This window comes from Brassica napus, chromosome C6 (genome assembly GCF_020379485.1).
Source record: "Brassica napus cultivar Da-Ae chromosome C6, Da-Ae, whole genome shotgun sequence".
Taxonomy (NCBI): domain Eukaryota; kingdom Viridiplantae; phylum Streptophyta; class Magnoliopsida; order Brassicales; family Brassicaceae; genus Brassica; species Brassica napus.
Window position 1 is genome coordinate 46,976,017 of NC_063449.1, and position 12,279 is coordinate 46,988,295.

Sequence of the window (12,279 nt, forward strand, 5' to 3'; positions counted from 1 at the left end):
ATATAATTTCATTAAAATCTTATATTAATAATTCTCATATATAACTTTTATAAGATTTACATAAATATAAACAAAACATTATGTTTTATATCTTTTACAATGAAATTCATTCTAACGTTTATCATTTTCTCAATATTTAAGTGTTATATTATATTCGTAGATCACACCCAAAATTACATATATAAGATCTCGATACAAAAATAAAAAGCAAAGAATTTAATATAAGTAATTGCTTGAGTTTTATTATTATTATTGTTGTTTTATTTTGAATTTTTTATAATACTTTTTATTATATGTATTTCATGTAGAATGTTATAGTTTTCTGTTTTGAAAGTTGTTTAGTAATTAAAAATAATGATTAATTCTAAAGTATAATATCTGAATTATGTGATTGTAAATTGTTCTTTAAAAATAAGATTCGTATATATTTTTTTACTTTCTTTAAGTTTAGTAAGTGTATTTCGGTAGTTATTTTTCATTAAAAATTGTTAGTGTTTTATTATATTTAATCTAGTAAAGTGATTTTTTAATGTTTAAATATTTACAAATAAATAAAATACAAATTGTAAGAAAAGAATCTACAAATAAAGTTTTGTGAAACTATTATATATAAAACAAACAAATATAAATTGATATAATGATTTATGACTTGTGATCACTCTAAATACTAAAGTTATGTAAGTACTAATTTTATAAGGTTAAGCAATTTTTAACTTTGTGGAAAAAAGAAGAAGTAATTTTTAACTTAGAGAAAAATAAAATAACAAAGAAGAAATGAATTGAAATAAGATCTAGTGGGGTGAAAGTTATATATAAATGTTTGAACAAATACAAAGAAAATATGGTTGAACTTTTTGGGGAAACGTGGTTTAACTTTGAGTTTTTGTTGTACAGTTGTAAAGAAAAACAAAATTTATTCCAATAAAGAGAACAATAGTTGTAAACATATCCTTTAGTTGTACATCAATTAAATGCTCTAAGCTATTGTTTCTAGTTTTATTGATTATGCACAGTACAAAACAATTATTTAGGATAAAGAAGTTCTATACTACAAATCTTTACTCGTTTTACCAGTCCCTCCTCTTTATATTATTAGCTTCCAAGTCATAGTCACCATCTCTATTACATCTACCATCAATTTCTCTCATGATCCCGTCTTGCGTTGTCATAGGATCCTCCAGTATCTCGTCTAACTTCTGCAATGGGCTACGGCCATCCTGTAAGAATTTTTTTTTGTATATATGGGTTTCTTGATAGGTGCCAAAACAACGTTGTACCAAAATGATAAAAAGTTGTAATATGAAATATTAAAGGATTTGTGGTCTTTTTCATCTATCTCCCATCCATGGCTTTTCTGTTCAATGTTTAAAAATTCGAGTCCTGGCCTAAGACTAAGTACTTCAAGTATTAGAAGTTCCAACACAATATATTATTTGTTATGTTTGGTTTGTTACAAATTCAGTACTTCTGTTCTGAACATTCAACTGAGATATATATATATATATATATAGCTTTTGCAGCTCTGCTCTCTTTTTCAGAGGTCCACATTCATCTTCTTATATAGGTTTTGAATATTTCATCAAGCCGTTTCTCTATTTCAATCAGGGATGATGAAGAAATATTCCTCCTTGCATCTAAGTATCACCAACCCCAAGGTTCCCACTGCTTGTCCATCCTTGCTGCACCTGAATTGTGTACAGCTTGGTGAACTGGAATATACATGATTTATTCATTATCTTATTTTACTAAAATTTTAATTATATGTTTTGATTTAAATTTTTTTTAAAGAATGGACGTATTTTTTAGACATTGATAAAATTTTCGTTATATGTGTTTATAAATATATTTGATAAATTTTATCTTAAAAATGAAAATATATATGTTTTGTTACATAATATGTCTATATTATATTTTTACTATCTATTAGTTTTCGTTAATAGCTAATAGTTATGTAAATAATCATGTTTCAATATAAGGTTTTCTCAAAACCAATCACTAAATACATTATATTATGCAATATAAAAACATGAACTTTATCCCACAACCAAATCATATCCTTGATTATCAGTAATACAAAATTTGAACCAAGGGCATTAAGATAAATCATATGAATCAGAATTTAGAAAAAAACAATGATAAAATTGTGTAAAATATGAATAAACTTATGTAATCGCAGTTCTTCTAAAACTTATTTTTAGTAAAATAAGATAACATAAATCTAAGTCATTCGTACTTGGCTAAAAACATAAAAACTCTTTTTTGTTTAAAGATGTCTAAATAGAAACATTTTAATACATCACTGAAACTGATGAGATGGTTTATGTTTGTTTGTTTCGGTAGATACAAAGGATTCTAAGACCATAAGAAAAGTTGTACAAAGTAGGACCAGTGGCTATATCTTTTCAAGAGTGTGCATTGATAATAATAATGTCGGTAAGAAAAGAAGAAGTGATCTCAAACTCAAACTCCTTTCTTTCACATCCTTGAGTAACCAAACTTATCACCGTACTGAGACATGAACTCATCATTGAACTTCATGAAACTTTCCATAACCTCAGATGAAACACCCTGTAAGGAAAAAAGAAACAAACCAAGTGAGCTAAAAAAACATGAGTATGTTTGTTTGAGTCTGACGTTTTTCACTCACCCTTCTTTCTGTCCAAATCCAGAGCCAGGAACAGTGGAGATTCCTGTGGCTTCAAAGAGCTTAAGGCAGTAGAAAACATCAGGGACTTTCCCAGCTTGTTTCGCTGCTTGGATTGCTTTCGGTGGTAACTTTATCTGAGGAAACGAATACATTGCACCTTCAGTGAAATTACAGACAACGTTCTTGCAGCTGTTGAACCCATCAGTCATGATCCCTGCTCCTCTTCTCAGTGACTCTAGTATCCCCTTGCTGTTAAAATAAAGTTTCTGAGATATCTTGATCCTTCATCAATGTAATGTTCATCTAGAGTATAACATTACCTTTCACGAACGAATTGATCATAAGAAATGTCTCCAGGTTTTGGTGGGCTAACCATTAAACCCATCTGCATAAAGACAAAACCATAGGCTTCTTCAGCCAAGGAACCGTTTTAGTTACTAAGAAAACTAACAAAAGAGCCTTACAAATATCTGCGCAGAGACGTTGGGACTAAGAGCTATAGATGCAACCTTGTATATCTCCTCAACGGTCTGCATTAACCAAAATATTATTACCAAAACAAAAAAACGTTATTACCAAAACCAAGACGGCCGGGGCACAAACCCTTGGAGGGATGTTCCACACAACATCCTATATCGATGGCCTCTTCCTCTGATCTTCACAAAGACAGTTAATGGAAAACTCCACTGTGGTCCTCAGTGACTCATACGCATACATTCCCCTCACGCTTGGATCTGCTAAGCTACGCAACACCGATGGTTCCTCTCTCAAACCATTCTCCAGCTGAAGCTTCAAGCTTCCCAACTCTGAGGATGCAGCCGCCATTACTTTGCCCGTGATGATCTGAAGTAGGATCACTCCAAACTGGTACACATCTTCCTTCTCTCCATCTTCATTGCTAGTGCTTTCTGCTCCAAATTATTTCTTTGTTTATGAAATCGACCTGAAATTATATTTGAGAAGATATACAATGAATTAAGAAACAATAAAAAAAAAAAAAAGAAGAAGAAACAATCAGCGTATGCATTTCCCAACTAAAAGCCACAAGCATTAACATTATGTAAATACCTCTAAATTATCTCATTCTCCTGGAAATATTTCTTCCCTTAGCCTCCAACTCAAACTTGATCTCCTGCATACAAAAATTTAAAGCCAAGTTCTCAACTCTACTGAAACCCACAAACCAATATAGTGTTTTTTAGATTCTAACCAATGAAGGAGGTACCTACACATCAGGATGCATGACCTTCTCCATCTTTGCTTCTAGATCCGTAGAAGCTGGCGAGAGTGTATAGAGAGCCTTGCCTCATATGCAGGAGGACCCGGTGTGACATCTTGGAAGAACATGACCTTTTCATCATAATCGGAGTTCATCGGGGATTTTCCATTCGGTTTCATCACGAATCGAGGTCAAAAAAGTTTTAGGGTTTGGTTTGCACTCAGGAGAGAAAATCAGTATATAAAGCAGTAGGGAAAGGGTAAACTGAATCGAAATCATAAAGAAAGAATTTATGGATGGAGTTGTAGTGTAGTATTGATTGTGGGGGTTCTGGATCGGGATCGGAGAAGTGAAACGATGGTGAAGGAAGGTGAAGACGAAGAGCGAGAAGGGAGAGCCTCGTGATATCCATCGTGCGTTGAAGTTTTTTTTATTATTCGAACTGGGTAGCGAAGCCCAACACGAACCGGTGAAGCCCATCAAACAAAGCGGAGCCCGTACGAAAGCAAGAGATCTGCTACCCGGTTATTTTGCCAGCGTGTATTATTAGAATGTTTTGATTGGTCTAATATATTATCCTACGTGGACAGGCTAGAAACACTCCATATTCAACTTTATCTGAGGAAACGAATACATTGCACCCTCAGTGAAATTACAGACAACGTTCTTGCAGCTGTTGAACCCATCAGTCATGATTCTTGCTCTTCTTCTCAGTGACTCTAGTATCCCCTTGCTGTTAAGATAAAGTTTCTGAGATATCTTGATCCTTCATCAATGTAATGTTCATCTAGAGTATAACATTACCTTTCACGAACGAATTGGTCATAAGAAATGTCTCTAGGCTTTGGTGGGCTAACCATTAAACCCATCTGCATAAAGACAAAACCATAGGCTTCTTCAGCCAAGGAACCGTTTTAGTTACTAAGAAAACTAACAAAAGAGCCTTACAAATATCTGCGTAGAGACGTTGGGACTAAGAGCTATAGATGCAACCTTGTATATCTCCTCAACGGTCTGCATTAACCAAAATATTATTACCAAAACAAAAAAACGTTATTACCAAAACCAAGACGGCCGGGGCACAAACCCTTGGAGGGATGTTCCACACAACATCCTATATCGATGGCCTCTTCCTCTGATCTTCACAAAGACAGTTAATGGAAAACTCCACTGTGGTCCTCAGTGACTCATACGCATACATTCCCCTCACGCTTGGATCTGCTAAGCTACGCAACACCGATGGTTCCTCTCTCAAACCATTCTCCAGCTGAAGCTTCAAGCTTCCCAACTCTGAGGATGCAGCCGCCATTACTTTGCCCGTGATGATCTGAAGTAGGATCACTCCAAACTGGTACACATCTTCCTTCTCTCCATCTTCATTGCTAGTGCTTTCTGCTCCAAATTATTTCTTTGTTTATGAAATCGACCTGAAATTATATTTGAGAAGATATACAATGAATTAAGAAACAATTAAAAAAAAAAAAAAAGAAGAAGAAACAATCAGCGTATGCATTTCCCAACTAAAAGCCACAAGCATTAACATTATGTAAATACCTCTAAATTATCTCATTCTCCTGGAAATATTTCTTCCCTTAGCCTCCAACTCAAACTTGATCTCCTGCATACAAAAATTTAAAGCCAAGTTCTCAACTCTACTGAAACCCACAAACCAATATAGTGTTTTTTAGATTCTAACCAATGAAGGAGGTACCTACACATCAGGATGCATGACCTTCTCCATCTTTGCTTCTAGATCCGTAGAAGCTGGCGAGAGTGTATAGAGAGCCTTGCCTCATATGCAGGAGGACCCGGTGTGACATCTTGGAAGAACATGACCTTTTCATCATAATCGGAGTTCATCGGGGATTTTTCATTCGGTTTCATCACGAATCGAGGTCAAAAAAGTTTTAGGGTTTGGTTTGCACTCAGGAGAGAAAATCAGTATATAAAGCAGCAGGGAAAGGGTAAACTGAATCGAAATCATAAAGAAAGAATTTATGGATGGAGTTGTAGTGTAGTATTGATTGTGGGGGTTCTGGATCGGGATCGGAGAAGTGAAACGATGGTGAAGGAAGGTGAAGACGAAGAGCGAGAAGGGAGAGCCTCGTGATATCCATCGTGCGTTGAAGTTTTTTTTATTATTCGAACTGGGTAGCGAAGCCCAACACGAACCGGTGAAGCCCATCAAACAAAGCGGAGCCCGTACGAAAGCAAGAGATCTGCTACCCGGTTATTTTGCCAGCGTGTATTATTAGAATGTTTTGATTGGTCTAATATATTATCCTACGTGGACAGGCTAGAAACACTCCATATTCAACTTTATCTGAGGAAACGAATACATTGCACCCTCAGTGAAATTACAGACAACGTTCTTGCAGCTGTTGAACCCATCAGTCATGATTCTTGCTCTTCTTCTCAGTGACTCTAGTATCCCCTTGCTGTTAAGATAAAGTTTCTGAGATATCTTGATCCTTCATCAATGTAATGTTCATCTAGAGTATAACATTACCTTTCACGAACGAATTGGTCATAAGAAATGTCTCTAGGCTTTGGTGGGCTAACCATTAAACCCATCTGCATAAAGACAAAACCATAGGCTTCTTCAGCCAAGGAACCGTTTTAGTTACTAAGAAAACTAACAAAAGAGCCTTACAAATATCTGCGTAGAGACGTTGGGACTAAGAGCTATAGATGCAACCTTGTATATCTCCTCAACGGTCTGCATTAACCAAAATATTATTACCAAAACAAAAAAACGTTATTACCAAAACCAAGACGGCCGGGGCACAAACCCTTGGAGGGATGTTCCACACAACATCCTATATCGATGGCCTCTTCCTCTGATCTTCACAAAGACAGTTAATGGAAAACTCCACTGTGGTCCTCAGTGACTCATACGCATACATTCCCCTCACGCTTGGATCTGCTAAGCTACGCAACACCGATGGTTCCTCTCTCAAACCATTCTCCAGCTGAAGCTTCAAGCTTCCCAACTCTGAGGATGCAGCCGCCATTACTTTGCCCGTGATGATCTGAAGTAGGATCACTCCAAACTGGTACACATCTTCCTTCTCTCCATCTTCATTGCTAGTGCTTTCTGCTCCAAATTATTTCTTTGTTTATGAAATCGACCTGAAATTATATTTGAGAAGATATACAATGAATTAAGAAACAATTAAAAAAAAAAAAAAGAAGAAGAAACAATCAGCGTATGCATTTCCCAACTAAAAGCCACAAGCATTAACATTATGTAAATACCTCTAAATTATCTCATTCTCCTGGAAATATTTCTTCCCTTAGCCTCCAACTCAAACTTGATCTCCTGCATACAAAAATTTAAAGCCAAGTTCTCAACTCTACTGAAACCCACAAACCAATATAGTGTTTTTTAGATTCTAACCAATGAAGGAGGTACCTACACATCAGGATGCATGACCTTCTCCATCTTTGCTTCTAGATCCGTAGAAGCTGGCGAGAGTGTATAGAGAGCCTTGCCTCATATGCAGGAGGACCCGGTGTGACATCTCGGAAGAACATGACATTTTCATCATAATCGGAGTTCATCGGGGATTTTCCATTCGGTTTCATCGCGAATCGAGGTCAAAAAAGTTTTAGGGTTTGGTTTGCACTCAGGAGAGAAAATCAGTATATAGAGCAGCAGGGAAAGGGTAAACTGAATCGAAATCATAAAGAAAGAATTTATGGATGGAGTTGTAGTGTAGTATTGATTGTGGGGGTTCTGGATCGGGATCGGAGAAGTGAAACGATGGTGAAGGAAGGTGAAGACGAAGAGCGAGAAGGGAGAGCCTCGTGATATCCATCGTGCGTTGAAGTTTTTTTTATTATTCGAACTGGGTAGCGAAGCCCAACACGAACCGGTGAAGCCCATCAAACAAAGCGGAGCCCGTACGAAAGCAAGAGATCTGCTACCCGGTTATTTTGCCAGCGTGTATTATTAGAATGTTTTGATTGGTCTAATATATTATCCTACGTGGACAGGTTAGAAACACTCCATATTAACCTTTTAGTATAGGATAGATTTTGTCAACTTGTCTATTCTCATCTTGAAAAAATTAGCCGTCAGAGGGAAAAAAAAAATGTTATATTTATTGTGATGTCAATTATAGAAAGTCTTGTTCACCGAGATTTATTTGTACTTGGTCTCCAAGCTAAACCCTCATATTGTATCCCTATATAAAGAGTTCATTATTCATGGAATAAGACACATCAATTCCTCTTTTCTCTTGTCTTCTCTTCTTTATTCAAAACACGTTATCAGCACGAAACTCTAACGATCTTGAACTAATAGGTAGAGATTCTTATTATGTTATATTTTTAGTTTCTGTTTAATCCTCTTTCAAATCATGCTTATTATCAATTCGTGGTTTGTAAGAATGGATTCATAGTTCATATTTGATTGATTGAGTTTATAAGTTTTTAGTCGACCATATTGATTCGACCTTGTTTTCAAGGAATGAAAATCATTGAATCTCGTTGAGATCGTATCGACGTTATGAACCGAATCACGAGTAACCATACGCTATTGCTTCTTGTATATGGCTTAATACTCGTTTATTATTAATTGAATACGGCTCTAGATCCATCGTTTATTATTAATTGAATACGGTTGTAGATCCATCGTTTATTATTAATTGAATACGGCTCTAGATCCATGGTTTATTATTAAACAAGTGAACTACCAATGCCTTTAAATCATAGTAGTTAATCACATCGCTTGTACACATTGATTTTATTTCTTATATATTGGCTCAAACATTAAAATATGTTTAGCTACTAACTATAATGTGTACACATTGATTTTAATTCTTATACATGCTAGCTATTTTCTTTCCTCACATGTTTTTATTTGATTAGACATATTAGATATAGCCCACATGTGTGAATCGATTGTTTTTTTTTTCTTAACAGCTGCATTGATCTTAGAAAATTACGGCTGCATATTATTGATAGCATTCACAAATGAATATTTCATAGTTTTGACTTTACGGCTGCATACCATATTTTTATTAATATTGTTTTTATGGCTGCATCCCATAATATTGTTCTTTAACATATAGATATGTTTCGCTCGAATTGATCAACATGACACGAGTTTATTTTAGCACACTAATACATGTAGATTGTTAACTTATTATTGCCTTGCCGTGTAGATTGATAGTTTGGTAACACGTTTAGTTTTGTGGAGTTACGATTATTAATTAATTAATTTTATTTTTTATTTTTTTACTTGTGAGAAACGTTATGCATTGATTATAAAATATTGATATTGCCTTATACATTTTGTACGTAAATATATGCATATATAGCTTATTTACTTTTTAATAAGGATGATTTCATTTTTACTTATTTTATTTATAAGAATTTGATTACTATTTTATTATTTCAGTGAGCTATGTCGAAAATTTCTAGTCTTGAATTTGAAGTTCTTGATATCACTGGAAACAACTATTTGGCTTGGGCATTAGATGCCGAATTTTCCCTTAGTGCAAAGGAACTTGAAGGTACAATCCTAGAAGGAAATCAAGCCGGAAATCAAGATAAAGCAAAGGCTATGATATTCCTTCGTCATCACCTCCATGGAGATCTCAAAAATGAGTATTTGACGGTGAAAGATCCACAAGTCATTTGGAACGACTTAAAGGAAAGGTATGATCACCAGAAAACTGTGATTTTACCTAAAGCTCGTTATGAATGGGCACATCTGAGATTACAAGACTTTAAGTCTGTAAGTGATTACAACTCAGTCTTGTTCAAAATAACTTCCAAGTTGGAGTTATGTGGGGAGAAAATCACGGAAGCTGATAAGTTAGAGAAGACATTCTCTACTTTTCATGCAAATAATGTTGTCCTGCAGACACAATACCGTGAAAAAGGATTCCAGAAGTATTCCCAACTTATATATTGTCTCCTTGTGGCTGAGCAGAACAATGAGCTTTTGATGAAAAATCATGGACTACGTCCAACTGGTTCTGCTCCATTCCCTGAAGCGAATGTGACTGAACAGAACAACACTGGCCGCGGAAATGGCTACATTCGTGGTCGCGGTCGTGGCCGTGGTCGTGGACGTGGTCGTAGAGATACACGTGGACGTGGATATGGTCAAATTCGAGTCCGGGGAGTTTCTTTTAAGAACTCTAACTCTCACCAGAAGTGGGAAAAGAAAGATGGTGACAAACAAGAAAATGAATGCTACCGATGTGGAAGTAAAGACCATTGGGCTCGTACGTGCTGTACACCAACACATCTTGTTGCCTTGTATCAACAGTCAGTAAAACAAAAGGGAAAGAATGTGGAAACAAACATGGTGTACGAAGGTGGAGAGGATGATTTTGATTTTGGTGATGCCACTCACCTTGACCTTTCCGATTTTCTCGTTGATGAAGAGAAAAAGTGATTGAGCAATAACTATTTAAGAGATGCTTTGTTTTAGTTTATTTATTGGCTTTTAATCATTTGGCTTTTAGTTATTGGCTTTGGTTTTTATTTACTAAGATGTTGTTTCTTTTGCATTAATGAATTTAAGCTATTTTATTATTTTATATGAAATTATAATTTATTTTATTTACTTGTTTGAAGAGAAATGGATGGTGGAGATTTATGCTTAGCAGACAGTGCAACTAGTCACACAATTCTGAAAAATAAGAAATACTTTTCTCATTTAATAAATAGAGAAGCAAGTGTGAGCACTATAACAGGTAGTGCAAAGATAATTGAAGGCTCTGGAAGAGCAAACATAATACTTTCTATGGGAGCACAACTTGAAATTGTTGATGCATTGTATTCCCCTAAGTCTCAAAGAAACTTACTAAGTTTTAAAGATATTCGCAGAAATGGATATCATAGTGAGACTAGGAATGAAGGAAATATTGAATTTCTTCACATTACAAGTATTATTCATGGCTCTAAGAAAGTAGTAGAAAGACTACCAACATTCTCCACTGGATTATATTACACTAAGATTAGTGCAATTGAGGCAAATGCCATAGTAAACCAGAAGTTTACTGAAAATATTACTGTTTGGCATGACCGGTTAGGTCATCCCGGTTCAACAATGATGCGAAAGATAATCACAAATTCATGTGGGCATCCACTGAAGAACCAGAAGATTCTTCCTAATGATTATTCATGTGCTGCTTGTTCTCAAGGCAAATTGATTATAAGGCTTTCACCAGCCAAGATAATTCATGAATCAATAAACTTTCTGGAACGTATTCAAGGAGACATTTGTGGGCCGATTCACCCACCATGTGGAACCTTTAGATATTTTATGGTTCTAATTGACGCATCAACAAGATGGTCACATGTTTCTTTTTTATCAACTCGCAACCTGGCGTTTGCGAGACTGCTTGCTCAATTGATCAAATTACGAGCACATTTTCCAGATTTCCCCCTTAAGGCAATTCGCCTAGACAATGCTGGTGAATTCACGTCCCAGGCTTTTAATGATTATTGCATGTCTATTGGGATAAGTGTTGAACATCCTGTAGCACATGTTCACACACAAAATGGTTTAGCTGAATCGTTAATTAAACGTCTTCAGTTGATTGCTAGACCATTGCTTATGAAATCAAAACTCCCAGTGGGGGCATGCTATATTACATGCAGCAGCGTTGATTCGCATAAGGCCAACGAGTAATCATCAATTCTCCCCATCACAATTGATTATGGGTCATGAGCCTAATATTTCCCATCTTAAGATATTTGGATGTGCAGTATATGTTCCGATTGCTCCACCACAGCGATCTAAAATGGGACCTCAAAGAAGGTTAGGAATATATGTTGGATATGATTCTCCATCAATAATTAAATACTTAGAGCCATCCACATGGGATTTATTTAAGGCCCGATTCGCAGACTGTCATTTTAATGAGTCTGTTTTTCCAACATTAGGGGAAGAGAAGAAATATGTGGGAAATGATATCAATTGGAATGAATTATCATTATCTTATCTTGATTCTCGAACTAAAAATGTGACTTAGAAGTCCAAAAGATAATTCATTTACAAAGCTTAGCAAACCAGTTGCCAGATGCACTTACTGACCCAAAAAGAATGACTGTGTCACATATCCCAGCTGTAAATGCTCCAGTTAGAATGAATGTCCAAGAAGGACAAAACCAACCTGCTAATGAGTTTAAAACACGCCTGAAGCGTGGTAGACCTATCGGTTCTAAAGATAAAAATCCTCGAAAAAGAAAAGGAGCAGAAATTGGCAATAATGAAACCGAGGTAATTACTACAAATAAAAAATCTCCAGAAGAGAACATGACACAAAAAAAAATTCAGGTACCTGATAATGAAGAGATCTCAACTAACTATGTCATGTCTGGAATGAAATGGAACCGAAAGCAAATCGACGTCGATGATATTTTTGCATACAATGTAGCAGTTGAT

At 35.5% G+C, this 12,279-nt stretch overlaps 1 protein-coding gene and 1 long non-coding RNA gene across 7 annotated transcripts; one reads left to right on the forward strand and one right to left on the reverse strand.

Annotated features, from left to right (window-relative positions):
• Positions 1-2,246: 2,246 nt before the first annotated feature.
• LOC106395024 lies at positions 2,247-7,936 on the reverse strand. 6 transcript variants are annotated; one of them, XR_007325348.1, is made up of 17 exons: positions 7,286-7,936; positions 7,125-7,188; positions 6,659-6,998; positions 6,520-6,585; positions 6,376-6,440; positions 5,582-6,304; positions 5,421-5,484; positions 4,954-5,293; positions 4,815-4,880; positions 4,671-4,735; positions 3,877-4,599; positions 3,716-3,779; positions 3,251-3,590; positions 3,112-3,177; positions 2,968-3,032; positions 2,648-2,896; positions 2,247-2,568 (listed from the first exon to the last, which is right to left on the reverse strand). It is a non-coding gene; the product is annotated as an uncharacterized LOC106395024 (long non-coding RNA). The 6 variants fall into 6 exon arrangements; XR_007325350.1 differs by having other exon boundaries at positions 3,873-4,599; XR_007325351.1 differs by having other exon boundaries at positions 5,578-6,304.
• Positions 7,937-9,279: 1,343 nt separating this feature from the next.
• LOC106363586 lies at positions 9,280-10,281 on the forward strand. Its single transcript, XM_048759985.1, has one exon. The coding sequence runs from the start codon at positions 9,280-9,282 to the stop codon at positions 10,279-10,281; it is 1,002 nt and encodes a 333-aa protein (XP_048615942.1).
• The last annotated feature ends 1,998 nt before the right edge of the window (positions 10,282-12,279 follow it).

What these genes read in the sequence shown, in the direction of transcription:
- LOC106363586 (XM_048759985.1), top strand. Translation starts at nt 9,280, where the DNA reads ATGTCGAAAATTTCTAGTCTTGAATTTGAAGTTCTTGATATCACTGGA.